At 43.0% G+C, this 26,361-nt stretch overlaps 1 protein-coding gene and 1 long non-coding RNA gene across 3 annotated transcripts in view; one reads left to right on the top strand and one right to left on the bottom strand.

Moving 5' to 3' along the window:
* Positions 1-1,194: 1,194 nt before the first annotated feature.
* LOC150052976 (uncharacterized) lies at positions 1,195-17,508 on the bottom strand. The gene is made up of 4 exons (XR_016538054.1): positions 17,392-17,508; positions 3,966-4,077; positions 2,555-2,641; positions 1,195-1,502 (listed from the first exon to the last, which is right to left on the bottom strand). It is a non-coding gene; the product is annotated as an uncharacterized LOC150052976 (long non-coding RNA).
* Cd44 (CD44 molecule (IN blood group)) overlaps positions 10,265-26,361 on the top strand; it is an 82,621-nt gene continuing 66,524 nt past the window's right edge. The window contains exon 1 of one of the 2 annotated variants that reach the window (XM_090347888.1): positions 10,265-10,540. In XM_090347888.1, coding sequence (XP_090204014.1) covers positions 10,465-10,540 — 76 coding nt within the window. In that variant the 5' untranslated portion in view covers positions 10,265-10,464. The remainder of the gene's footprint in view (positions 10,541-26,361) is intronic. The other variant, XM_090347886.1, reaches the window with a different exon arrangement.

Genomic DNA, 26,361 nt, shown 5'->3' with positions numbered 1-26,361 from the left:
TTCTTGATCTAGTCATCTACTGAGGGGCATCTGGGTTGGTTTCATATCTTTACTATGGTAAATAATGCTGTAATAGGGTGCATTTAACTTTTTATGGCACTCTGAAAGGGCTATTTTGAACCATGTCTTCTATAATTTGAATTCCATCTCAGCCACTCACCAGCTTGGGTGGCTCTGAGTAATTCTCTGTCCTTCCAACTCCTCTTCTCTCAAACAGAAGTAACACTACCCATTTTGAAGGCATTAAAGACAAACTGGGTAAAGTACTACTCCAAAATATATGTTTAATGAATGTTAGCTCTTGTTTTGAAGTGTAGCAGAACAGTGTCCTGAGTCAAATAGCCCTAGGGGTTATTCTACCGTCTCTATATATCATAATGCAGCATCGAATTGCTACTTCTACAACTCTGTAACCCATTCTTATAAAGAGTACACATACACAAGCATGTACAATTTATCTTCAATATGCCCTACAAATAGGAACATCTTAACTATTTAGTAAGTGTAAAAGAATGTGAGTTGGATTTGGTTTTTGTATTTCTCTAGAAACTAATGAGATCATGCACCTTTTCATGAATTTCTTTGGCCTAATGTGATTTAATTTTTATTCACATATTTTCTCATTCTCTCTGTAGCTCAAAGAGGAACCCTTGCTCTAGGAATAAGATGCTTCCAAATTCCAGTTGTGCAAGAGCTCTTCCACCTTATGCACCCCTCTCACATGGCAATGGAAAGCAAGCTCACGTGCTGGGTGCCACATTCATCAGCTGCTCAGTTTGCTAGCTCAAGGTTGTCTATCTCACTTGCTCATCACACAGCTTTGCAAGGTGCAGAAGGCAGAGAAAGAAATTAAGGTTCAGAGATGAAAACAACGAGCTAGAAGGAGATTGGCTTTCACAATCAAACACAGAACAGGCTTGGTGGTAGCAACCACTTCCACAGCAACCTCTTTCCACTTTCTTTTCCTCAGAGCCTTGCTTGGTTAGTATACTCATTGTTCCTACTCAGAACTCCATGAACAAGACTAAGACAAAAATGGTGGCTCCATCCCCCTTGCTTGGAAAGTGGTGTTGCAATGGCTTATAAAGGTGAGGAAGATTTTAGGCAAGCTGTCCTTCCTTTTTCTGGGATATAGCACCTATGTTTGGATGAAACCAGGAGGCAACTGACAGCACAGGCTAGACACAATTATCATTTGGTAGCTCATAGCAATATTTTTTTTTATTCTTCTCCTGGTGTGAAGTAATATATTGGATTGTTGCTTGGTCCAAGCTGGATTGGAGAAGTATAGGGGTCAGGAGGGTGGAGACTTGGAGACATACCCCACAGAGATGCAAACAAATAAGAGGCAGGGAGAGAGAAGCACAGTTATTGGATGGTGAGAGACTTTCTGGGATGGTGAGTATAGAAAGGGGCAGTGCAGTTAGCAGGTTTCCTCCTTTCTCCTCTTCACAGAGAGCTGTGCTGCAATGGAATCCACAAGGCTTGCTGTGAAATACTTCCTGTGTGAGTGCATGCAAGACAATTATTCTCTTTGATCTTCAGATTGTCAATCACCACCCCCTCCCCCCCAACACAGAATGAAATGAGGTGTCCTCAGAGAGCCCATTCCCACCCAATGATACCTGAAGCATCCTCCTTTGCTCTATTGACATGTGGCTTTCTGGAACCACCCATCCTAGAGGTTTAGCCTCAGACTCCACCCAAGATAGCAAGGCATTTACTGGCCCTCCAGGGCCCATCTTCTGAGATAATCCTTGCCTTTTTCCCAGCAAGGGATCAGAGACACCTGCCTAGCTTTTCTGGGAAAGCTATCCGGATGGGAGCATGCTGTGAGCATGCCATTCATTCTGCTCTGAGTTTCAACACTTTGAGTTCAAGTGCTCTGAGTTTCCATGAATTTAGACTACAAGCAAGGAAACTGAGAGGCCTGAATAAGGCCACCAGGAACCCACACCCTGTGGGTGGGGAAAGAGAAAAGGGCAAACTCAGACTTGAGGAGGGAGCAGGCAACAGTGAGACTCAACGTGCAGTAGAAGGTGCATTTAAGCTGAAAGAATGAGCTGGATGGGACTGGTGTTGAGAAGGCACCAGGGTCAGGAGATGGGAATTCCGGAAAAATGAAGACAGGTTGAGAATGAAAACTCGAGGAAGAGAAGGGGAAGAGAAGAGGTAGGGGAAAAATACAAACTGAAAAAGACAGAGAGCCGGGGGGTGGGGATGGGGATGGGGGGATCAGCTCTCCACAGCATGGTGGAACTTTGGCATTACTGGGCAAGGTCAGTCACCACCCATCCACGTGCAGCACGAACATGTATGTGACATTTCCCCTGATGGGGGTACTGTCTGCTTCTCCCAAAGATGAGGCAGTGGCCAGGCCAGTGCTGGTCCCATAATGTCAGGGCAGACCAAAGCAAACTTTCTACCTATGCACTAGGGCAAGTCATTCCAAGCAGGACACCTGCCATCGCTGATGGCCTCAGATGGACTGGGAAAGGGGCCAGTGATTGCTGCTGGAAAACCCAAACTTGGACAATTGAGACAAAAGCTTAACTTTTTGTCTTGGGAGATCTTCCTTCCGATTTTTCACGCACTTCCTGCCAAACTTCCTGATGAGGAAAGACCTGCTAAACTCATTGACCTGAAGACAAAAGGAAGGGACACCTTTAAGGGTTCAGATGGTCGACATTGAGTCATCAGCCTGCAGAGTAGGGTCCTGGTGGGCCTTCTCTGAAGGACACCATATGTAGTCCTGCCGTCTGCTTCCCAAGCTCTGTGGAGCAATCCCAAGCGTCATGCTTCAGAAACTAACGGCATGGGCCATGCACCACACTCATGCAATGAGCTGGACATAAGACAGCAGATATCCCTCAGTCCCTGTTTTTCACATGTTGGAGGGAAGAATTGGTGGGAGTTCTTTCTCAGTTCTGCAGGTGCAGGACCAGAATGGGCCCATTGAGCATGTAAACAGATATGGCCTTGGGCATTTTGATGTTTGCCTGGAAGTAGTATAAATGCTTTATGCCTATGGCTTACTGCCATATGCCTGCATACATACAACAAACATGTTTTGCTCATTTTTTTTTTTTTGGTGTTGAACTCAGGGCTCTGTACTTGCAAGTACTGTATCCCCAGCCCTTCACGCTTTAGTTATTCTTACAATAGGGTCTTTTTCCTCCCAGGTTCCACAAACTATAACACCCCTATTAAACTTCCTGCAGAACTGGGATGACTAACACATTTTACCATGTCCTACCAGTGGTTGAGATATAGCTTCACTTAGTTCTTTTTTCTTGCTGGCTTCATCAGGATCTTTCCTACATATACCTTCCAAATAGGATCACAGGCTTGAGCCACCACCCATCCTCAGCTACTGCACCTTAATATGCCCTTAAAAGTAGAGTTCTTGAGTGAAAAGTGATGCACACACATGTTCATACACACACATGTATGCATACATACAATACTCCTTATATAATACATGTAAAGGAAAAATTAAATGACTAGTAATGCAATAATATTATTATAATTAGAACCTTGTATCCTAAAGATATATATTGACATATTTACAGATAAAAGAGATTAGATGTCTGGAACTAGTTTCAAAGAAACCTGAGAGTGGAATGAAATAGGTGACATTGCTAGATAAAACAGACCATGGTTTGGTAATTGTTGAAGCTGGCGAGTACCATATGGGAATTCATTATAGTTTTTTTCTCTGCCTATATACATAGTTATAACTAAAGTTTTTTTAAAATAAACTAAATAAACCCTTGATGTTTTTTCAAACTCCCCAAGAATCCTCATCTCCAGCCTTTACATTTTACCACATGTTTTTCAGAGCTTGTCTATCCTATTTGTGCAAATGTATCTCAACTTTTACCTCTTCAGTCACACCTATCCAATTTAGAAAAGTTAACATGCTAGTCGCCTTTTTGTGTTTCCCAGTACTTAAAGGTGCTTACCAAACCTATCTTGAACTAAGGAAGGCAACTGATATGCCAACCCGGATTTAGCTCATTATCTCTTTGAGGTTAATGGCCCCTCCTCATCGTTGACTTGTCCTTGATGCTTAGCCTGTATAGTATACAAAAAAGAATCTATTAAGTTCATGTCAGATGATAGAATGGTTTCATGATAGATTTGTGTGTGTGCCATTTGTCTTGCATTCTCCCCCCCCCTCTTTCTCTCTGTCTCTCCTCTCCCCTGCCCCCCCCTTCCTTATATCCTCTCCTAATTAAGTTCAGTTCAACAAGTCTCTCACCCACGCAGTTTTGTCTAGAGTAGCAGTCTTTCCTGATTGGGGAATAGGGTTCAACAATAAAGTGGGGTTTGGCCTGGCCTTACTTTCCTGTTCTCTGCCTCCTCTCTATTTTTTTTTTCAAGTATTTACTCTAAGCCCAACAAGGACCTGGCTAGAGCCGATTGCCAGTACATTGAAACCCAAAAGTTTTTACCTTTTAAGTTTTCTAAAGAGAAGAAGCTGTTACTGTCTGCCAGCAGGAAGGTTTTGCCTTTGAAATAAACTGTGAGGCATGTTCAGGCAGAAAGGGACTTTCTGGCAAAGGCCTGGAAATATATAACTCTGAAGACCTGCTGTTCATTTTGATTGGCATACAAGTGTAGACAAATCATGGGAATGTCTACTTTCTGCCACAATGAGTGATAATTGAATTGAGTAGAATTGAATGATATTGGGGAGGGGTTTTAAGTCAGGCAAGTAGTAAGTAAAGCAAGCTTGAGAAGACTCGAGATTTACACTCAAGTCCTGAATTCAAGTTCCAATAATAGGTACACCTACCATCCATACTTTAACAGAATGGAGTGATCCCCTCTATATTCTGCAAGTCTTTTGCTGCAGGAAGTGGAAGCCAGAGTAAGCTAACGTAAGCAGAATGAAGGGGGTTAATTATAACACATGAAGGTGACTCATAGCACCCAAGGAACCTGTAGAAGTTTAGAATTAAAGAATTTTCTGTTTTCTTTCGACTTTTGTCCTCTTTTCTCTTGCTTCTCTCTATCCAGGCAAATGGAAGAAGCTACCTCGTAATTCTTATGCTTGTGTGATAGATAGTGAAATCCACTCCAGTACCAAATTAAAAAAAAATCTTCAAATTGGCCATACTCATATCAGGTGTAGACACACAGTGCAGTCACCATCATGACTGCCAGTATGTGCTTTTCAGTATCAGACAAGGTATTATAACTTGTGGGTTCATCAACAACCCAGAAAGTGTCTTGAGGTCAGTAGAGTCCTTGAATGAGCCCCCAAGCACTGGAAATAGAGAATGGTATTCATTTCTAGCTGATATCTCATGATAATTCTATAGCAGAAAAAGGATCCGTACCCTGGAAAACTCAAATTGTCTCTCTAGTGCTAAATGTCTGATAATTTTCAGGAAGCTGCGGGAACCAACATACTCTGTTCTCTACTTTCCAATCCTAACAAAGGATTCCAGTTTTCCTTTATTAAAAAAAATGACTAAAATGAAATTCAGTACAGATTAACTTTGACTATGTTGATTTAACACTATAGAATAAGAAAGGGATACAAGTTTTTCTATCTTTTTATCTGTAAACAGGAAAGATTGGCTAAGTAAAATAAAGTTGTAGCTTTGGACTAGACATTTAACCTTCTTGAACCTCAGCTTAATCTGTAAAGGAGGAATTAACTGTGACAATTAAACATTAGTTTTGACATGTAGTCAATACTGATTGCTAGCTACATTGTTGGAGACAATGGTGTTTGTGTTAATGGTGGTTGTTTTGGTGATGATGGAGTGGTGATGATTATGATATAACCAAGAATGTGCAGAATCTGTCTGACATATAAGATTAATATGCTGAAGAAATGAAGAGAATTCACAATTTTCAGATGCTTCCAAAGATATTTATTATTCACTATCTACCCTCTCACCATAGATAGACCCAACATAAATCATGCCAGGAGATATTTAACAAACCATTTTATACTATGTAAGAAAAGAAGCAAACAGTTACTATGCATACTTCAGAGGAATGAAATCACATTTATTTATAATAATGGTGCCTCACCTGGCTTTCTTTCAATTAGCTTGCTACCTAAAATCTCACAGCATTAATTCAGATTTCAAGGACATGTATTCCTACCTCTAAACTAGTTACCATCCAGTGGTCCATTTTGTACTGTTTATGTACAATTTGACCTCCAAAGTTTTGTATAAGACACACTTTATGACTGACCTGGGCATGACTAGAACCTAGGGGTACCCATCTGCTTGACATTTCCAGGATATAACCGCCAGAGCTGTTGTGGTTTTATTGTTCTTATTATTATGTTTTGTTTTTGTTTTTAACTTAAAGGCATAAGACTCCTCATTCAAGGTCATTTACTTATCAGAAAGATTGCTTCCCAGTTACTGGCTTATAGTTTATGTAGTTTTCACTTATATATTTTTTTATTTGCAAGAGTTTTTTTGGCATGTGTAGAATTCACCTGTAAGTGTGAGCTAAGAATGTAATTCAAGTCTAACTTAAATGACACATTTTCTTTTTTTTTTTAATTTTTTTTTGTGGGTTATGGGGCTTGAACTCTGGGCCTGAGTGCTGTCTGGAGCTCTTCAGCTCAAAGCTACCGCCCTACCCTTTGAGCCTCAGCACCACTTCCAGTTTTCTAGTGATTAAATGGAGTTAAGAGTCTCACAGTCTTAAGCCTCGAGGTGACTCATGCCTGTAATCCAGGCTACTCCGGAGGATGAGATGTGAGAATCAAGGTTCAAAGCCAGCCCAGGCACAAAAGGACCTGAGATTCTTATCTCCAATTAACTCTAGGAAATGGGAAGTAGGGCTTGGCTCTAGGGTATGGTGGTAGCTTTGAGCTGAGGAGCTTAGGAACAACACCCAGGCTCAGGGGTAAGGCAGTAGTCTTGAGCTGAAGAGCTCAGGGACAACGCCCAGGCAGAGTTCAAGCCCTATGACCCCCACCACACACAAAGAAAAAGTCTCACGGTCTTTAGTTCCCAGACTGGCTTTGAACCTCAATCCTCAGATCTCAGCCTCCTGAATATCTAGGATTACAGGCATGAGCCACCATGCTTGGCTTTATTTTTCTTTCAAGCCCCAGTCCTGGGGCTCTAACTCAGTGCCTGAGTGCTGTCCTTGGGCTTTCTCAAGGCTAGAGCTCTACTACTTGAGCCACAGCACCAGTTCTGGCTTTTTCTATGTATGTGGTACCAAGGAGTTGAACCTGGGTCTTCGTGCAAGCACTCTGCCAGAGGGGCCAAACTTCCAGCCCAGGAACTTTTTCTTTACTTTGATTGAATACTCCTTTCATGGAGAAACAGCTTCATGAAAGAATTGGATACTGTTCCTTTAAAAGAATCTACAGAGCTTGCTGCATTTGTAAACCTCCAATTCCATTTGCAGCCTTACTCTGCACATTCCTATTTACATTCAATTTAAATTTGACTCTTCTTTACTTAGGAAGAATAAGCTATATTACTAATCAAAAGCCATCAGCCTCCAGTATTTCAACAATAACAAATCCTAACCTGCCAGAGCAAGCAATGATTTGAGTCCACTGTAGTCCTACTAAACCAGTTATCCTAGATGTGACATTGTTGCTTGCATTTACATAGAGACAATCACATTTTCTTAGTGCCTTTACCTATCAGCTTCTATGATTCCTGGAACTGCCTCATATGCCATGTAGGGAAGGAAGCAACTGCCAGGCACTCAGGCATTTATGTAATGCTTATTTATGGAGCACAACAAAGAAGTCAGAGACTGAGATATGTCAGCAACTGAGACTGAATTTATGCTGGTGGCTGACATCCATACATCCCTGTTCTCAGCCAGTTTAGAGGGTAGGAGATTGATTATTCATCCCACCATGAATCTGGTACCCCAGTAAAAGTCTTCATGCTTTCTTTCACCTCCGTCCTCAGATGGAGAGCTTCTTATTACCCTCATTTTGAACCTAAATTTCCCAGAAGTGACGTCTGGTAAGAGTAGTGCTGATACTCCAACCAGGGGTTTCACAGTCCCAGGCTTTGAATGTATCCTGTTTTGTTGTGTATTATTATTATTTTTCAAACAATGTGACCTCATGTCAGTCCATATTGATTCAAGTTCTTCTTTCAAGTTTCCCACTTATACAAGTGGTTGATAATACATGCAACAGATATGAAATACCTAAAGTGAATGGTTTGAAGGATTTGAACGTCTTCTGGGGCTCAAAGGAGATGTTGGGCATGGCTTCATGTGACCCTGGATGTGAGCAGGTTTGTGTTTGGAGAGGAGATAGAAGGGGGCTCAGAGAGGTGAGCTGGGAATTACCAAGGGCTGGCTTTGACTCAGGTCGGTCATTTGAAATGTGTCATTTGTGGCATGGGGGCAAACTGCCTCAGCCCCTCACAAAACTATCAGGAAGAGGCAGGCAAGAGACTCCCCCCCCCCCTGCCCAGGGGGAATAACCCTAGTAATCATTGTTAGTGAGCATTTGCATGTCCCTCTGTACTTTGCAAAGTATTTTCAATCCCTCTCCCTTTAAAAAAAGAAAATCATTATTGGCGATACTGTTTCCTGGAATTCCAAAATGGGCTAGAGTTTGTGGTTACCTAGGTTGATGAGTCTTACATATTTGGGGGAATACAATTCTTTCTCAAAAGGAAAGCTTCCACAGTGTTGTAGTACATATCAGAACTTTAAAGAGATGAGATGGAGCAAATCGGGGACAGCCAATTCTCTAAAACAGTTTATAGTGTCATGCTGTCTTCCACCCAGTCTCTTTAGCTGATTTTATATTCAAATGTGTGTATATATTTATATACATATTTGTATATAAATGTATGTGTATATAAATAGCTTACTGTGTACACATGTGCATATATCTGGTACTTAATACATGTCAAACTTTCCAAATGCTTAAATCAGTAAATTACAAAAACCCTCCCTTCTGTCAGAAGGTTTTGTTGTGGTTGTTTGTTTGTTTGTTTGTTTGCCAGTCCTGGGGCTTTGAATTCAGGGCCTGGGCACTGTCCCTGAGCTTCATTCCCAGCCCCTTGTCAGAAGTTCTTCCATAGTTCCTTCAAGTCTTATCAGAGCCACTATTAGTCACTTTCATTTCCTGTTGTAGTTCTCATCAAATAAGAGGTCTATTCTGATTTACTTCCAATAGTTCATAATTAAAAATAAGCCTACTTTTTATTTCTAAATGTGAACTCATCATATGGAATTCTGACTCAACAGATAAATTTCCTGCTTTTAAAGAAGTATGCCCACCACTGCCAGTCTGAGATCTCTTGGCTGGGAGAAATACACGGATGTTTGCACAGACAGCCTAAGAGGGTGAACAGGAGCAAGGATTGAATGGGTGGCTGGATGGGAGGAAAGGTTAAAATGGTGGTGGATATGGAGAAAAGCGTGTGTGTGGATGAGGGTGGATGGAGAAGAGGCTTGGAGGGATGCAGATTTATGCAGAGATGTGAAAAGGATGTAAGAAAGGAAGGATGAGAAGATGTGCAACGGATGAATGAGTGGAAGAACTGTTTAGGTGAAAAAGGATGGACTGTTGGATTGGTAGATGAATGTGAAATGGTAGGTATGGCTGGATAGTGGTTGGCAGAGGGATGGATGTGTAAAAGGATTGGTGGACGGGACAAGTAGAAGGAGGTAGTAGGTGAAGGGCGAGTAGGTGAAAAGATAAAATTGCATCCTGGGTGCAGTGGGTGAACACCCAATGGCACCCAGGAGTCGGGCAAAAAGCTGGACTTTCTCTGTGGAGAAGGAAATCGAAGTTCTGCGGAACTCTCCTCCCTTCTCACCCCGGCCTGGGAAAGCCCCTTCCTTCAGGGCAGGATCTCCCTGCCTTCCCCCGCTCCTCTCCCAGGGTGTCCAGCGACCCGGGAAAGCCAGAGAACCGTGTTGCCCCAGCCAGATTCCCAGACGTGGGGAAAGAAGAGGCGAGAGGCTGAACTGAACCGGGGCCAGGTCGTGGGGCTCGGTCGCCCGTCTGGAGGCCAGACTGCCAGGCAGCTAGGCGAGTTGGCGGGAGCTGGAAGCTGGTGCGCTCCAGGGCGCGCGGGGACGCGGGATCCCCACGATTTCCCCCCACCCCAGCGCCCCCCTCTCAGCGCCCGCCGGGTCAACCCCGACTCCTATCCTCCACATAACAGGGCGGGGCGGAGGGCAGCTAGCGGAGGGCTGGTACGTCTTTAAACCTCCGCTGGCTGCTTAGTCACAGCCCCTCTCTTGGGTGTGTCCTTCGCGCGCTCCCTCCCTCTTAGATCACTCTTCCAACCCTGGAATAAAAACGGCAGCCAACTTCCGAGGCGGCCTCATTGCCCAGGGCCCCCAGCCTCTGACAGGTTCGGTCCTTCCCTCCCTCCTCCTCTTCCCGTCCTCGGCCAGCCCCGCGTCCCCCACCTAGTGCACCGCGCGACCCTCGGGCTCCACTCCGATCCCCCCCTGCTCCGCTCCCACATCATGAACAAGTTTTGGTGGCACGCAGCTTGGGGACTCTACTGCCTCGTGCAACTGAGCCTGGCGCAGACGCAGATCGGTAAGTGATCGCTGCTTCTCGGGGCGTCCGGTTCGTGGACAGCCCAGGTCTGCCCTGCCTGGAACCCCACTAGCTAGGACGTTCCTTGGAGGGAGCGAACTTGGTTCGGCTTCAGGAAAGCCGGACTGGGATTTGCGCTAAGCTGCTGGACAAGCACGGTGTTGGGAAACACCATTTTTTTTTTTTTTTTAAAGGAAAAGAGAAAGAGGAGGAGAGAGTTTGCAGGGTAGGCTTGCAGGCTATGCAGCTTTGGGCGAGGTCGCTAGCGCCTAAGCACATGGCAAGAAAGTAACTGTACTGGATGAGCGCGCGAGCAGCTGTGGACAAACAGGATCCCGTGCTCCCAGGCTTTCCCCAGCCTAGCTGGCTGTGCCAGGCTGGCCCAGCTGTCTGGATCGGTGGTAGTGGTGGCAGCGGTGTGGCTGCTGTCGGCAAGGTGGCCACAGAGATGAGGCACAAGTGAGAACCATTGACATGGAGCTTTCCCAGAAAGGAGCCCAGGAAAGAGGCTAGTAGTCCCCCACCGGGGAGTTGTGAGAACTTGAAGTATCTCTGTGGTGAGATTCCAGCCTGGCACAGCCAGGGCACATGGAAGAGGTAGTGGCCGGGCCAATCCTTACAATCTCCTGCTACTGCCAGTGAGTCTGGGGGAAATCTAAATGGCTGGGTGGCCCATTTCAGGAACCACAGCAGAGACCTCAATACCCCATCCAAACAAGGCTGGTGGCTTTCCATAGTTGTGGAGGGGAAGGGCTGCCAGTAAGGCATTCCAGATGGCTCCGCATCAAGTGTTCCCTTTCTTTGTCTATATATGAGAAGATAATTACACGGCTGATTTGCTTATCACTAGCAAAATTAAGTTTTCTTTTAAGAAGTGCCAGCTGGGTCATTAAGGCAGCTCAGCCTATGGTGGATTCTACTCAGCAAGTATTTATTAAATCCACATGGATTCACTCTACTTTGGGTACCTTCAACAAGGAGGAGGTAGGGATTTAGAAATTGCATTTCTGAAGCCAAAGTAATAGAAACAATAGGGGTAATAATAGCTCTCCAAGTCTGTTCTTCCACAGTTTTCACTGCACCAGGCTGTGGGTTATCTCATTTTACCTTCACAATGGCCCCGTGGGTACTATCTCCTAATTAGGCCAGTTTTACAGGTGGGACCAGAAGACTCAGAGAAGTTTAGTAACTTGCAGGTATTCCCATAGTCAGTGGTAAAGTTCACTGAAGTCCAGAGCCTAAACTAAGAATGTGTTAGAAGGCATGGGATGAACAAAGTAGGCAAGGATTTGGGGGATGGAGGGGTTTGTGTGGAGTTGAGGCTCTGGAGGAGGAGGTTCTGAAGGGAACTGGAAGCTCTGAAGTGGGAGAGAAAATGGAAAGAGAGCAGGGAGGACTTGGAGATGTCCTCAGAGGGTAGGAGCTGTGTGGGCTTCTGGTTGACCCCAGGGAAGTTTGTTGGCATACTACCATTGTCTTCTGCTTTGTTTCTGAGGACTCAAACTCAAGCCTCTTCCCATTGAAAAGCCTCCTCCCACTCCCCCACCCCAATTCTTAGGGCCACCCTCAACTCAAGGCTCTCCTAGACACCATCAGGCTCCCTCCAGCTTGAGTTTTCAAGGTCTCTTTGGGCAGTAGCCTTCCAAGAAAGCACAGTGGAGTGCCAGCAGCGGTGACTGCCTGAACTCTGGTTCACGTGCTTGTAAATTTGCTGGAAAGGAACCAAGACTTGGAAAGGAGACATGACTTAGCAGAAGGTTTGTGGCCTGGCCAGCAAAGGGGAAAGGAAGAAAAAGGAGAGGAAGGAAAGGCACTGTGGTCACTCCATTTTGGGGGCAATGAGCTTCAGAAAACCATAGGAAATTTTGGAAACAGTCCAGCCTTTGTTTGTTTTTGTTTTGTGTTTGAACTCACACTCTCACTTCGCTTTTTTAAAACTTAAGGCTCATATGCTCTATCACTTGGGCCACACTTCTGGCTTTTGGCCTTTGTATTGGGGATAAGAGTTTCTCATGTTTATCTTTATGGGCTAGCTACGAATCATGATCCTCAGATCTCAACCTCCTGAGCAGCTAGGATTATAGACCCAGGGGGTCCAATATTTGTGTTGGAAATCAACAAGTAGAGAAGTAGCCAAAGGTAGTTACACAGTTTTGGACTCCTAAACTCAAGAGCTGGGGAACAATATCTAAAATGAGTACATTGTGCAGAAAAAAAAAAGTGGCCTCAGGTAGAGTAGAGGGAGGGAGGGATTCCTCTGCACTTCTCTACTTTATCCTATGAAGAGAACTGTACCCTGGGTATTGAGGAAGTGGGGTACTTCTCAGAGACCTGCAGCTTAGGATTGGCACACATCTTTCTGTTTCCACTGAGCACTGGAGGTGCCTCCTTCCTGCTGGGAGTTTGAGCTTTGGCCATGTTTTCCCATGAGAAGAAACCAGGAAGAAATCCCCTATCAATTCAGTTATTTCCCCTGGCACTCAGTAGAGATCTGCTTCCTACAAAGCAACTATCACAATCAGTGCTGGTGGTACAGGCTGGCAGCCAGTAGGAAAATGTTCCATTTTCTCCCAACTCACCCCATGTAGGAGGGGCTGCTGGGATACCAAAGTCCCTTCCCTTCATTCCAGAAATATTTCCTGATTCAGTGTCAGAGACTCAGAGATAGATAGTGTAAGCATCATTTAATAAAACCTCTTCTTTTTCCGAAGAGGAAGCAGATCATGAGAGAGAGGAGGGGGGCTGGTGACTTCCCTTCTGCGAGAGTGTCACACACATTCATTTTCTATACCACCAGTCTGTTGAGGATTGTAGGAGTCCCACCCTCCCCCTCCCCCTCAGTGGTAGGGAGCCTGTGGTCTGTGGGGGAGGGACTTCTTTCACACCTCAAATACTATCTCACACACTCATGACAGCTGTGTGTTTTCCTTGACAACACACCCATTTTGAGTTTAATGTAATAATGATGTCTGCGTCTTCCCATAATGTAAAGTTGTTTGGAAAAAGATTCTGTGTCTTGTTGTGAAGTGTCTGGCAGCTCCTGGAACATCACTTGTTAGGAACATTCATGTTTAAAAACCCTCCGCTGTGGCTTCAGATAGTCCTGTGAAAAGCACTGTCTGAAAATCCTAGGAAATATCATCTGTTGAGAGGCAACTCTATGTTAGCATTGAGCTGGATTAGCTTAAGTTCTCTTAATAACCACCTTAACTGCCCTATGTGCTAGTATTCTCCTCTCTCTCTACCTCTCTCTACCTCTCTCCTTCCTCTCTCTCTCTCTCTCTCTCTCTCTCTCTCTCTCTCTCTCTCTCTCTCTCTCTCTCTTCTCTCGTGTGTGTGTGTGTGTGTGTGTGTGTGTGTGTGTGTGTCCTAATATGGTACTGGGGGCTTGAACTCAGGGCCTTGCACTCTTATTCGAAACTGGTACTCTACCCCTTGAACCATACTTTCCCTTCACTTCCTGTACTAGTATTTTCTTAGCTTCTTTCCTTAGTCAAGAAACCAAGATTCATAGGCCAGATGTGGGTGGCTCATACCTGTAATCCTAGGTACTCAGAAGGCTGAGATCTAAGGAACACGGTTTAAAACCAGCCAGGGCAGGAAAGTCTGTGAGACTTCTCTCCAATTAGTCATCAGAGAAGTGAAAGTAGTGCCATGGTTCAACGTGGAAGAGTGCTTGCTACCCTGAAGTGAAAGAGCTCAGGGATAGCTTCCAGGTATCCAGTTCAAGCTCCAAAACTAACAAGATAAGAAAAGAAGGAAGGAAGAAAAGAAAGAAAGAAGGAAAGAAAGAAAGAAAGAAAAAGAAAGAAAGAAAGGAAGAAAGAAAGAAAGAGCATAGTTTAGTAGAGTGCTCGCCTAGCATGCACGAAGCCCAAGGTTTGATTCCTCAGTACCACATACATAGAAAAAGCCAGAAGTGGTGCTGCAGCTCGAGTGGCAGAATACTAGCCTTGAGTGAAATGCGTTCAAGGACAGTGCTCAGGCCTTGAACTCAAGCCCCAGGACTGGCAAAAAAAAAAAAAATAAGAAGCCACGATTCAGGAAGATAATGTGATTTGTCCAAGGACATAGCAGTGGAGTGAAGATTCTCCACTGTCTGATGTCACCCCAGGTTAGACTTCTGTGCTGCTTCCATTCATCATTACTTTGCCTTTGGAAGCCCTTGGGTAGTCATTATATATGGCTCTCGGCCTTCCCTCTCAAGGCCTGGAGGGAATGACTTCTCCTTTCACCCTACCCAGGGCTGTGGGCTCTGAGCTGCCCTGCCCTGCCCTGTTCTGACCTGTCTCCTTAGGCTTGGCCACAGCTGTCAGAAATGCCAACCTAGTTATTTGTTGCTAAAATAAGTCAATTTCCTTATCAGAGTCCAGCTGCCCTCTAGACATGCTCTCATTTGCAGCCTTGGAAAACAGGGAGAGCAGCTTCTCAACTTAGAGACAAGTTGGGGCAGTGCTCTGTGCCTGAAAATTAAGAAAGAGGCCCTAAAGACATTCTCATACTGCCCCTGCAGGCATGTCAGCTGCAGTGACCCACCCCATCCCTAGTGTCTCATCCTCAGGGCAGGTTGCAAGAGCCCCCAGTGAGGGGAAGTACTGAGGTACCAAACAGTGGGTTGGCATGGTTCTCTAGAAAAGCTAAGGATATTTTTAGGGAATTGGTAGGTCATCCCTCTAAATCCTGATTATTCAGGGGGCTGAGATCTGCAGCTGAGATCAGCTGGGGTAGGAAAAGTCCTTTGTACTCTTTCCTGTAACTGAGCATCAAAAAGTCAGAAATAGGTGTGGTTCAAGTGGTAGAACCTAGACTTGGCAAGGGAGAAAAAAAAGAGAGAGAGGAAGGAAGGAAGAAAGAAAGAAAGGAGGGAAGGAAAGAAGGAGGGAAGGAAAGAAGGAAGGAAGGAAGGAAAGAAAGAGTGAAGGAAGAAAGAGACTAAGAGACATCACCCTGGCCCTAAGTTCAATCCCTGGCATTGATATACACAAAAAATGTAAAAGGATCTTGAAGCAAAACCAAGTGTGAAGCTCTGAGTGACACATGGCCACTCAAGAGCAATATCAAAACCATCAAATCTGGAATCCTGAGTAAGAGGCTTTCATATGGACAGAAGGGGGTGTGGAGGGAAGCTGGGGAAAAGACTACAGCCACCTTTATGTTTCCTCAGTACCTTTGTTTCAGGGGAGTGGTTCTGGTGAAAGAATGGGCCGAAGCAGGTGATGGATGTTGCCCACAGTTGATAGTTTTCAAAGGGATCTTTGCTACCTCAGAGAGAAACTCAGGCTTTTCAGCAAGCAGTCGATGACTCAGTTTCCTTTGTGTCTGCTTAAATATAGACACAAGGGTTCTTCAGGGAGAAAAAAACCCATAAATCTGAGCTCCATTGGCTATTTACATAGCAGGTTAAAATTTGTCTTTAAAAAGTGTGCTTACGGACCTGAGTTTGGCCTAGTGGTAGAGTGCTTGCCTAGCATACATGAAGACCCAGGTTTGATTCCTTGGTACCACATTAAAAAAAGCCAGAAGTGGTGCTGAGGCTCAAGTGGTAGAGCTCTAGCCTTGAGAAAGTCCAAGGACAGGGTTCAGGCCCTGAGCTCAAGCCCAGTACTGACAAAAAAAAAAAAAAGATATAAAAAGTGTGCTTAGGCGGGCATGGTGGCTCATGCCTGTAATCCTAGTTACTCAGGAGGCTGAGATCTGAGGATCTCTGGGCACAAAATAACCTGAGACTCTTATCTCCAGTTAACCTCTAGAAAACAGGAAGTGGAGCTTGGCTCAAGGGCAGGGACAGCACCCAGGCTGAGTTCAAGCCTCATGATCCACCCCACCCCCCACAAAAAAAGTGTGCTTATCCCAAACTGGCCAAGAAGGAGTTGGGGAGCTAGAAGGAATGAAGTGTTTGCCTTCCACAGCCTTAAAAGGAGCCCCTGGTGTTCAAGATTAGATCTCTCTCTCTCTTTTTCTTTCTTTCTTTCTTTTTTTTTTTTCTGGTCAGTCATGGGACTAGATTAGATCTCATTCAATTTTTGTGGTACCTGACCACAGTGCTAGACCTTAGTGGTAAGTAGTTATTGTTGAATTGAAATGAATTTTTAGAATACAGAAATAACTATATCTACCCAAATAGCAGCATATTGGCCAGCACATCAAGCTGCAGGTGAATTTATACGTTCATGAATTCATTGTTGCCCTGGGAATTCATTGTTGCCCTGGGCAGAGCCAAGAGTGGGCAGGGATGGTTGGTCAACTGGCCAAGGATTGGCTCAAGTTTGTTCTGCCCAAGGAGAGACCTCACTGTCTGTTTGTGGCTTTAGTGGCTGCTGGCTGTGATGCCTGTGGAAAGAAGGAATTACTGGATAGTTGAGCTGAGATAGGAAGGAGGGAGCCAACTGCCAAAGGTGTAAGAACACTACAAAGTTTAAACCTCAAAACAAAACACTCTCCAGTGGTCAGCTTGGAGGCTCAGTGATTTGGGAACTGCCAGAGTAAAATCCTTCTGGAGAGCTCCAAGCCCCTTATACTCCATCCATGCTTCTGGAAGGTGATGGTGACTGACAGAAAACCAGAAAGACTTTTCAGAAAATTCTTGCCATCTTCTACTGGCTGCTGTCTCACAAAGGACAAGTCCTCAAAGAAGTCTGGCATGTGACAGGGAGTACGTTTCCCTCCTCTCTATAGACCTTGTCAAGTGGGAAGCTGCCCACAGCCAGGGAAGATGGGTCCTATCTTCCAGAGGCATTACTGCCCAGTGATACTCAGAGGCAGGTAATCAAGATAAGAGGATGGATAGTATGGGGGACAGAAACTCACAGAGTCAAATTTTTCTGAGTTTGGGGTAGTTCAGCAGTACTTACATATCCCAGGCGGATGAGGAGAGACTGAGTCATCAAAAGGTGATTTGCAAAACTCAGGTCTCAAAAATCTTCCTCAAGGTCTTGAGCTTTTGAGAGTAAAGGTTAATTGCAAGACTCCAGGTGGAGAGGGAACAGTGAGTTATTATGGTGTCATGGCAGGATTCTCTTGGCGATGGTTCTATGTTCATGATTTTGTAGGATTCTTATACCTCTTGAATTTGCTTTTCTGTAGCCAGTTGCATGTTCTGAGATTTATTGTCACTATTAGTAGTAGTAGCAGCAAATGTAGAGAGTTGATTATGTGTCATTGTCATTCTCAAGCTTCCTGTGCAGCAACAAATTTAATGTGTGTGACAATCTTATAAGGACTACTATTATTCTTTTACCCACAAAGCAAGTGAGGCAAATTTAAACAACTTGGCTGAGACCTCAATTTGGGAAGTAATAAGGCACAAATACTCTACAGCAATTGAACAGTTACTACGTTACAGTAATTGTCTGCATCTATGAAGATATGAGGGTACTCTAAGAACCTAAGTAATTATACCTAGTAGTACTCTGGTTGTGTTTGTTGTGGTTGTTTTTAAATCTGTTTGGGAATCTGTTATGGGAAGGATCATGACGTCCAGATTGTCTTTGCCTTCCATTTTTAAATATATTGTCTGAGGAGGGGACTGGAGTTGGAAAAACAGAGGAGAAAAAAGTGGTAATGGAAACTTCTTCCCATTCATGCTCTGAGTGGCTCATTCATTCTCCTCACTGAATAGGAGCTCCCATGCTTTTGTATGTGCTGGGAAGTTGAGGAGGACTTAGTAATGAAAGCAGTGGTGAATTGAGTTGTTTGTTCATTATCACTTCATTATTTCTTTTTCTTTCTTTCTTTCTTTTTTTGTTGTGGGTCATGGGGCTTGAACTTGGCCTGGGCGCTGTCCCTGCGCGCTGTCCCTGAGCTCTTCAGTTCAAGGCTACCACCCTATCCTTGAGCCAAGCCCCACTTCCCTGGTTTACTTCACTTATATGATTTTTTCCAGTCTGAACATTCTTGAAAACTGGACAAGCTGTCTCTCTTTTCAAAGAAATTCAAGGGGTATCTCTTAGACATGTAATGGTTCTAAAGCTTCTTGGGTAACAAGCCTAGGCCTCTTTATCTTTTAGTATGCACTACTACTCTCAGCTATGGATACATTTCCACATCCTATAGTAAGTGCCCAATAAATATTTAGGTTTACTAAGTGAATAAAATTTCTCTATCATCTACTATTTGTGGTTGATTGCTGTAGGATTTTCAACTTTTATTTTTCCTTCTGATCTATAAAAAAATATTTTCCCCTGTTCCCCCTTGTGGACAATCTCAAGCTCTTTTGGAATCTCTCCTCTCATCACATTCTTTTTGTCTTGAGGTTTGACACATCAGGTGAAGCAGAGGTTATTTAGGGCTCATTACATTTTATACCATAGAACAGAGATTTCTTTTAAGGTCTGGCACTTTAGCCTTTACCTTTACATCTGGCCAAAACTCCAGGTCTCAAAATCAGGTCCTTAGTGGTTCTCAGAGAAGAGATGTTCATTTTAAGTCACTATGTCATAAAGGAAAAAAATAAAAACAAATAGGAAAGTGTGTCTTTCGAACATTGACTGAGAAACCTTCTAGACAAAATCTCTTCTCTGTATTACCAGATATTGAGTACAGAGTATGGAGAATGAGAGGACATAGCTCCAGAGAGGCTGGTTAAGAAGCATAAAGACCATGATACCTCTCTGCCATTCGAGAGTACCGTTAGCTAAGGTGGTGCAGGTGTTAAGTGTCTAGAATGAAACAACACATGATTTCTAAAGCAGTATGTCTACTGCAGGAAGCTCCCCAAGAATAGAAATGGTTTTTTATAGTTTTGCTGTTCTCTATGACTGAATAATTTTGTGAGGTTGAGCAAATCTCTTCACTCCTCCTTCACCTCCATTTGTTTTTATGCGTAAAATGAAAGGATGGTTTCTGCTAGATTTCCAAAGACTCTTCCAGGTCTTTGTGTTGTATATTCACCATTGCATGCGCCCATTAAGACCTAAAACTTCATAAAATGTGGTGGCAAGAATAATACTACTATAATGTAGTGCCAAAAAAATGTGATGTCTGGTTTGTATTAAATGTCAGAAGTGAATTATTAATCCACTTCAGAAACAGGCATAGGGGACCAGTTACGCTGTGAATGGCACTACACTATAAACGACTTGTAGGGACCACACACTTTATCTATAGCACCAACTACCCTGCCATGTGGCAAGAAAACAGATGAAGAAGTGCAGGACAGAGAAGTTAACAATGTGTCCCAGTAAGGCAGCTTACACCACAGGAAGCCAGTCCTGCCAGGATCTTAATGCAATGCCTCTTTCTTCAAACTGTATTTCAAAAACAAAACAAAACAAACATTACTCTGAGTGGCCAGAAAAGCCAGCTCCTGAAATTAAAAATAAAAAAAAAATTGTGTCTATCAGTCTTGGTGTCATGATTTTTTGCCTCCCTCAAGGAACCTTTGTGATAATATTGATGTAAAATGAACCACAGCACTCAACTAAAGCAGTACGTACAGGGTGAATTCTAGTATAAAAGAATAGGAAAATATTAAGAAAAGAACAAAACATATGTGTGTACATGAGATATATGTGTGTGTTTATGTAAATATGTGAATATACATACAAGATATCTATTATATATCCATCATGTATCATTTATATATAAATTATATAAAATATAATCAAAATATTTTCTGAACAAAGGCAGGCTTATGTGATGGGGAGTTGCTGCTTCTACAGAAAGTCTTCTAGACTCTTGCTAAGATTTTTTTCTTCTTCCTTTTCAAACAGAAACTCTTACTCAGGAGACAAGGAGGAGAAATCATAGAGACTGAATACTTGAGGAGTTTGTCCTGCTGGTCAGAGGCTGTCCTTGATCTTGTAGCCTTCTGTCAGTTATTTACTTATTTATTTATTTTTTATTGAGTTATTTATCATTTGTTTACTTATTTGGGTGATACTGAACTTAAGGTTTGAATTTAGTACTTAATTTTTTTTAAGGTGTTAGAGGAACTTATTAGGAAAGGAATACAATGCCAATGGACTGAATATGAGCTATCTCAAGGGTAAGAATGACTCAGGCCTCACAATTTTTTTTAAGGCAAGTGGAGGAGAGTTTATTGGGGTACGCTCCCAAGCTAACTCCCTTGTCAGGACCAGAGAGGTTGAGCCGGGTCTGGTTGCAGCAGAGGTCTTATAATTTTTAACAAAATATTCTATTACTTGAGCCATATGTCTAGTCCTTTCTGCTCTTAATTATTTGTTTTCTATTAGAAGCTATAATCTTCCTGCTTAACTGGGACAATGGACACATGCCACTGCGCCCAGAGATTTTATTGATTAAAATGAAATCTCACCGACCTTTTTGCCCAAGTTGGCCTCAAGTCATGATTCTCTACTTTCTAAGGAGACCATTATTTGAAATAAAATTCCAGGTAGATTCAGCTTTCATATCACAGGTAATATGGCCATTCGTCTGTATCCCCAGCCAGGCTATGTAGTGTAGTTTTAGTAGAGATGAAAACCCATACAGTGAGCAAAAGGTTAACATTTCAGCTTCGTTCTTCCCTTATTGGTTGCTTCTGTTTCCTTAGTCATAACCTGGTGACAAACTGGGATTCAAATTACTAAAGTGTATCATATGATTACACTGGGGAAGAAAGCAAGAGAGGTGGAAGGTCTCGAGTTCTCAAAACCCGTGCTACTTAATAACAGAAAGTTAAGCAGGTGAAAGAATCACACAAAAGAAAGACCATCAAGCCAAAGTGTTGGGGAATCAGACAAAACCAAGATAGTTCCTTGAGCTGTGTGTATAAAGGAATCCTCTTCTAAGATCTGAGAATGAGTTAGGTGTTGGTAAGAAGATGAATAGAGAAAGGAGAGAACCCTAAGAGAGAGAGAGATACAGAAACTTACCATTTAAAGAGAGGCTTGGTTTTAGAGTCAGAAGATAAGTCAGCCTGCCCGGATAAGAGAGTCCCTATTGAAGATGATCAAGCAATGGTGGCACTATCCGCAAGACCCAATTCTTCTCCCCCAGAGACTTGGTTCTCATGACTCACTCTGTCAGATAGTGATAATTACAGTTTGGAAACAGGTCAGACCCAGTGTTGGTAGAAATAGAATTTTGACATCTCTATCTGGGTTGAAGAGTAAATCTCAAACCCATTTGTAGCATTTCAACTCACATGACATTTCTTACTGATGACTAGAGGCTGTCTGGAGGGCTATGTGAAGAAGCCAAAGCTTGGCTCTGCTGCAGAGAGTATTGTGATCTATTAGCCATGTCTGCAGTGGGCAAAACCTGGAGGATAGGATCCTGTGAATCGTGTGACTTAACCAGAGTATAACAGGAGTCTTTTTCTAGTACATGTTTCTGGAAGCTGTGTATAGAATTCCTCTGGGAGTTTTTCACCATTCTTAAGCATAACTAGCTATCTCCACCTTCTTCCATAACTACCTAAAAACAATCTTGAACCAAGAGGATGAGTTCAGTTGCTATGTTTCCCCTTATGATTCACCCCCATTCGGTTGCCCAACACCCCAAATGAAGTTGGATGCTGGGAGCCAAAAATCTCCTCTGATTGAACAAGGGCCAGACTTCCTGGCAAAGGACCTTCTTCTCAACATCACCTTCCTCCATCTGGAAACTGAGAAGACAAAAATGACGCCTCACCCATGTGGGGTGATAGGAGAAATAGCTGGCTAATGTGCAGAAAGCCTTTGAAGATGAAAGGGTTGTATATGCACGCTAATTACAACTTTTATCAGCCCTGGAGCCTCTGCATTCTCAGCTGCCACTGGAAGCTCATCTGTGCCTCTCAAATGAAAAAAAAATAATAACTCTACACACTTGGCCCCACACGGTCCTGCTCACAGTATCCAAGTCTAGAATATTCTATTCTGCACTCTGGCTGGTCAGCCCACTCTGCCACACTCAAGTTTCCCACTACTCATCCCCCAGGGAACAAATAGGCTAACTACCTGGGCAGGTAAGATAAGATAGAACCTAAGTATAAACAAAAGGCTCCAACAACAGTCTACTAGAAATAGCCCCCAGGTAAGATTAGGACACCCTGCTCTAATTCCCACCCAGTGAAAGCCTAATTGTGTGACCTTGGGCTATTCGCTTTATCTGTTCAATGCTTCAATATACTCAGTGAAACTCCTGGGATAATAATCCCTCTGCTTCCCCTAGACCTCTCCAGCTTTGCCTGTTGGTGTGAAAGTGTTTTGTACTGGTAGGCAGAAGCACGTGATGTAAAACTACAAGGTGCTATTATTACCTGGGGTAACTTTCACCCTTATCATAGTCTCCTGTTGCTGGTTGACCTCAATGTTTGAAATTGTACTCTCTGGAATGCTCATCCGTCTTCTAGGAGCTTCCATCCCCTTCTTATCTAGGAAGGACTATGATTGGCTCAGGCTTCTTGGTCTTGCCATTTCCTGAAGCATACAAATGCATTCAGGCTGGTGGGGGCTTGGGGTGCTCTGCCAAGGTGATTCTTAATGCACTTGCTGGGGTAACTCAATGAACGTGCTAGTAGCAGGGATACAGTGGTTATTTTGATGCTTTGCCACAACTAAAGAGTCACCTTGTAAGGTACAGGTAGGTCCCCATGGATCTTAAAAACCTTTTTGGAGGAAGAGAGAAAAGTAAGAAATTGCATAGTCTGGCAACCAAAGAAAACAGCATGTCAGAATGGAAAGAGGGGTGTGAGAAATCAGGTAAAGAAGACTCAAGGACTTCAAGTTGCTTGTCTAAGATCACACAACGAGTGAGTAGCAGTTCTTTCCATTTCACCTTGGAGAGAAGGCATAATGAGCATAAGACTCCAAAATGACTTGGATCATAAAAAGAGAAGAGAAGAGGAAGTGAAGGGGAAACAACACATAGTGACCACACTGTGCTGGACCTCGCACTGCCTTGCATATTCTTTTTTGATGTTCATGTTGATCTTTTTTTTTTTTTTTTTAAATCTTAAACAGTCCACAGTAACCTGGCCTGGGCTTTTCCCCAACTTGGGGAATTCTCTGAGTTTGGTCTCAGTCAATGATTTTCAAATCATCAGATTGTTCATTCTTCATATTGACTAAACATCAACATGTGTTCTACATCTTACTGATGCTGGGAATCTGACTTTCAAAAGAGAAGCATAGTCTCTCCTCATAGAAATTACAGTCTACCCGAGAGACAGCCAGTAACTCTGGAGCCCTTGTTTAATTATATGTACTTGTGGTGCTAAAATGAGGAACAAGATGCTTCGAGGCAAGAAGATCTCATTTGATATAAATCTAGTGAGTTCAACAGACTACTAGCACTAATGGTGTTTGCAGAATCCCTTTGTCTTCAAGGACCTGACTTGCCAGACTTCTCAGATCTCCATCTGTCCAGATCAAGTATAGTCTGGCAACGTTAGCCAAACCTCTCTTGTAGCTGCCCCACAAATGGATCCCCTGAGTAAGAAAAAGGTTTCAAAATCTCAAAAGCTATTGGCTTATCCCATTTGCCCTATAATAGTGGTGGAAAAGGAATCATGGAAGCTTCCAAGGGGACTCAAACTTTTAGAAACACAAGTTGGAGGACTAGAGAAACCAAGTTCTGGAGAAGCAGAAGATGCTGTATTGTGTCAGAGGCATTTGAACTTCTGTATGGGAGGAGGGTAGAATTCATAATTCACTTAGGCAACCAAAGTGTTTGTTAGGTTTTGGTTTGCTGTTTAAATGCATCCACTTTTAACTTTATTTATCTCTTTGGTGATATGGCTGAATCCTGGCACCAGGCTTCACTTAGCTGTGTGTACCTGGGTGGGGGTTGCTAGGTGATTCCCAGTTGTCATGCAGGTGAAGCATTTGAGGAGGAACAGGGAAAAACTCTGAGCTATGGTTATCCAGCCATTTGGTGAAGTGGGCTCTTCTCTTCCTCCTTTGCTGCTAGTGACTTCTCGGAGATTAGGAGAGTGGAATCTTCTAGAAAAATGTCAGAGATGTGGAAAGTTAACAAAACAAGAGTCTCCATATTTAGAGTTGGAATCATGTTTAAGTGGAACTTCCTTCCACTTAAGATACTCTACAATTTGTAGACTATAGGCATAGAAATCCCTGTGTTGATTGTTGACAGGTAGGTCTGGTAAAGCAGAACAGACTCAAAGTTATTCCCTACTTCCCTCTTATGTTTACTCACCTGTGCTGGTGGTGTATGCTGCCACCGCTGGAGTTAGAACTGTCATGACTGAACATAAGCTGCTACCCATCTAGGCATCTGACTATGTGATCATCACCCATTACATAGCCTTGGTATACTCCTATCAGCACACACTAAATAAATATCCCTATGAGTAACAGAATTATCAACATTCGTAGAATATTATCTTCTGCAATGTGAAGTCTGGAGACAGGACAATTCCTGGAGCTCATTGATATTGCCAAGACCTATGGTGCTTTGTGTCTCCTCTCCACAATTTTCCATTCTGCCAGTTCCAGACTTCTTATGAAAAAGTCAATGTCCATCATCAGAAGGACGATTTACTTACAAATGGGATTACAATCACTGGCAAAGAGTCACAATGCTTGACTTAAAGCAATCATGATCTTACCACTGAGGCAGAGAATCTGGGTTTCTCCTCTAATGCACAAATTCAGGATTTCTGGACAAAATATGGGTTCAGTTACAACTTTGTCGTATTGGTAGCAATGTCTATTACAATGAATAACCCCTCCCCCCAAAATGTCAATGCACCTTGTAAAATTGTAGCTTGAGATTCTATCTGGGCCATAGAAGAAAAGGTCAAATTAATTTTTTGCTTTCTGGCACCATACCCTCCCTCTTTTCCAAACAGAAACATTTCTTGAGTAGAACCCACACAGGAGATACACTAGTATTTGAGGCTTCCAGATTTCGTGGTTCATTCTCAATCATAATATCTATCCTTTTCTCTTTCCCATAAAAAGAAATATATATATATATATATGTATATAGTGGAATAACCTTACATTTGTTATAATTTGTAAGAAATGGACATTTTTTGCATGCTTGAATTCTTTATTATTGGATATTCATTGCTTAAATTCATCTCAGCACTGTTGGAGCTACATCATGTACAAGGACCACTGCTCTGCAGTAATCCATTAAAAATAAATTTCCATGACCTTGGGTGAGCATCTTTTCCTGTAAATGATGAAATGATGGCCCCTGTGGGAAATGACTAGCTTCCTTTCTCGATTACACTTTTCCACTAGAGTGTTTTAATGTGTGTGAAGTGTTTTCAGCTCCATTATCAAATTCAGTCTTCACATTAACTTTGTGGTTAGTATTACTATCCTTTCAGATGGGAAAGGTTGGTATTTCTATTCTTTCATAGGCAAGGGGAGTTTAATGATTTTCCTAAGTTCATTACAGGTCAAGGTCATAACTAATGTGCCACTCCCAGAGCTGATGTCCCAGTTTACCACACTGAATTGTAACCCACTGGGCCTGGTTTAGTTTTCAGGATTCTGGAACTGATGATTGAATTTCATATTGATAATCCTTTCAGAGGCAGGAGAAGTCATTCCTAATAGAGCCAGGAAGGGCTTTCTTAAACAGTATCCTTTCTGTCACCATGAAGTTAAATCACAAATTTAACATCCTGAGCTCTCAGAACTTTTTATTTTATTTTTTAACCATACCTTTAAAAAAAAAACACCAAATTAAAGTCAAAAGATTTATGATGCTTAAAGGTAGACCTCTGAATGTGACTGTTGTTGTTTTGCACAGGAATGAGGCCAATTCTTTTCTTTATCTAATGATGAAAGAGCTATTAACCCAAAATGACTTATGCTTTATCTGGCAGATGAATATTCTGACTGCAAGCCTTATTGAGCTTTAGAAAGTTCTTAATCCATCCTCCCATAAGGGAGCCT

The sequence above is a fragment of the Megascapheus bottae genome, chromosome 16 (assembly GCF_031878675.1).
Source record: "Megascapheus bottae isolate mThoBot1 chromosome 16, mThoBot2.hap1, whole genome shotgun sequence".
NCBI lineage: Eukaryota > Metazoa > Chordata > Mammalia > Rodentia > Geomyidae > Megascapheus > Megascapheus bottae.
The sequence above is the reverse complement of the archived record's forward strand: the minus strand, read 5'-3'. Positions and strand labels throughout refer to the sequence as shown.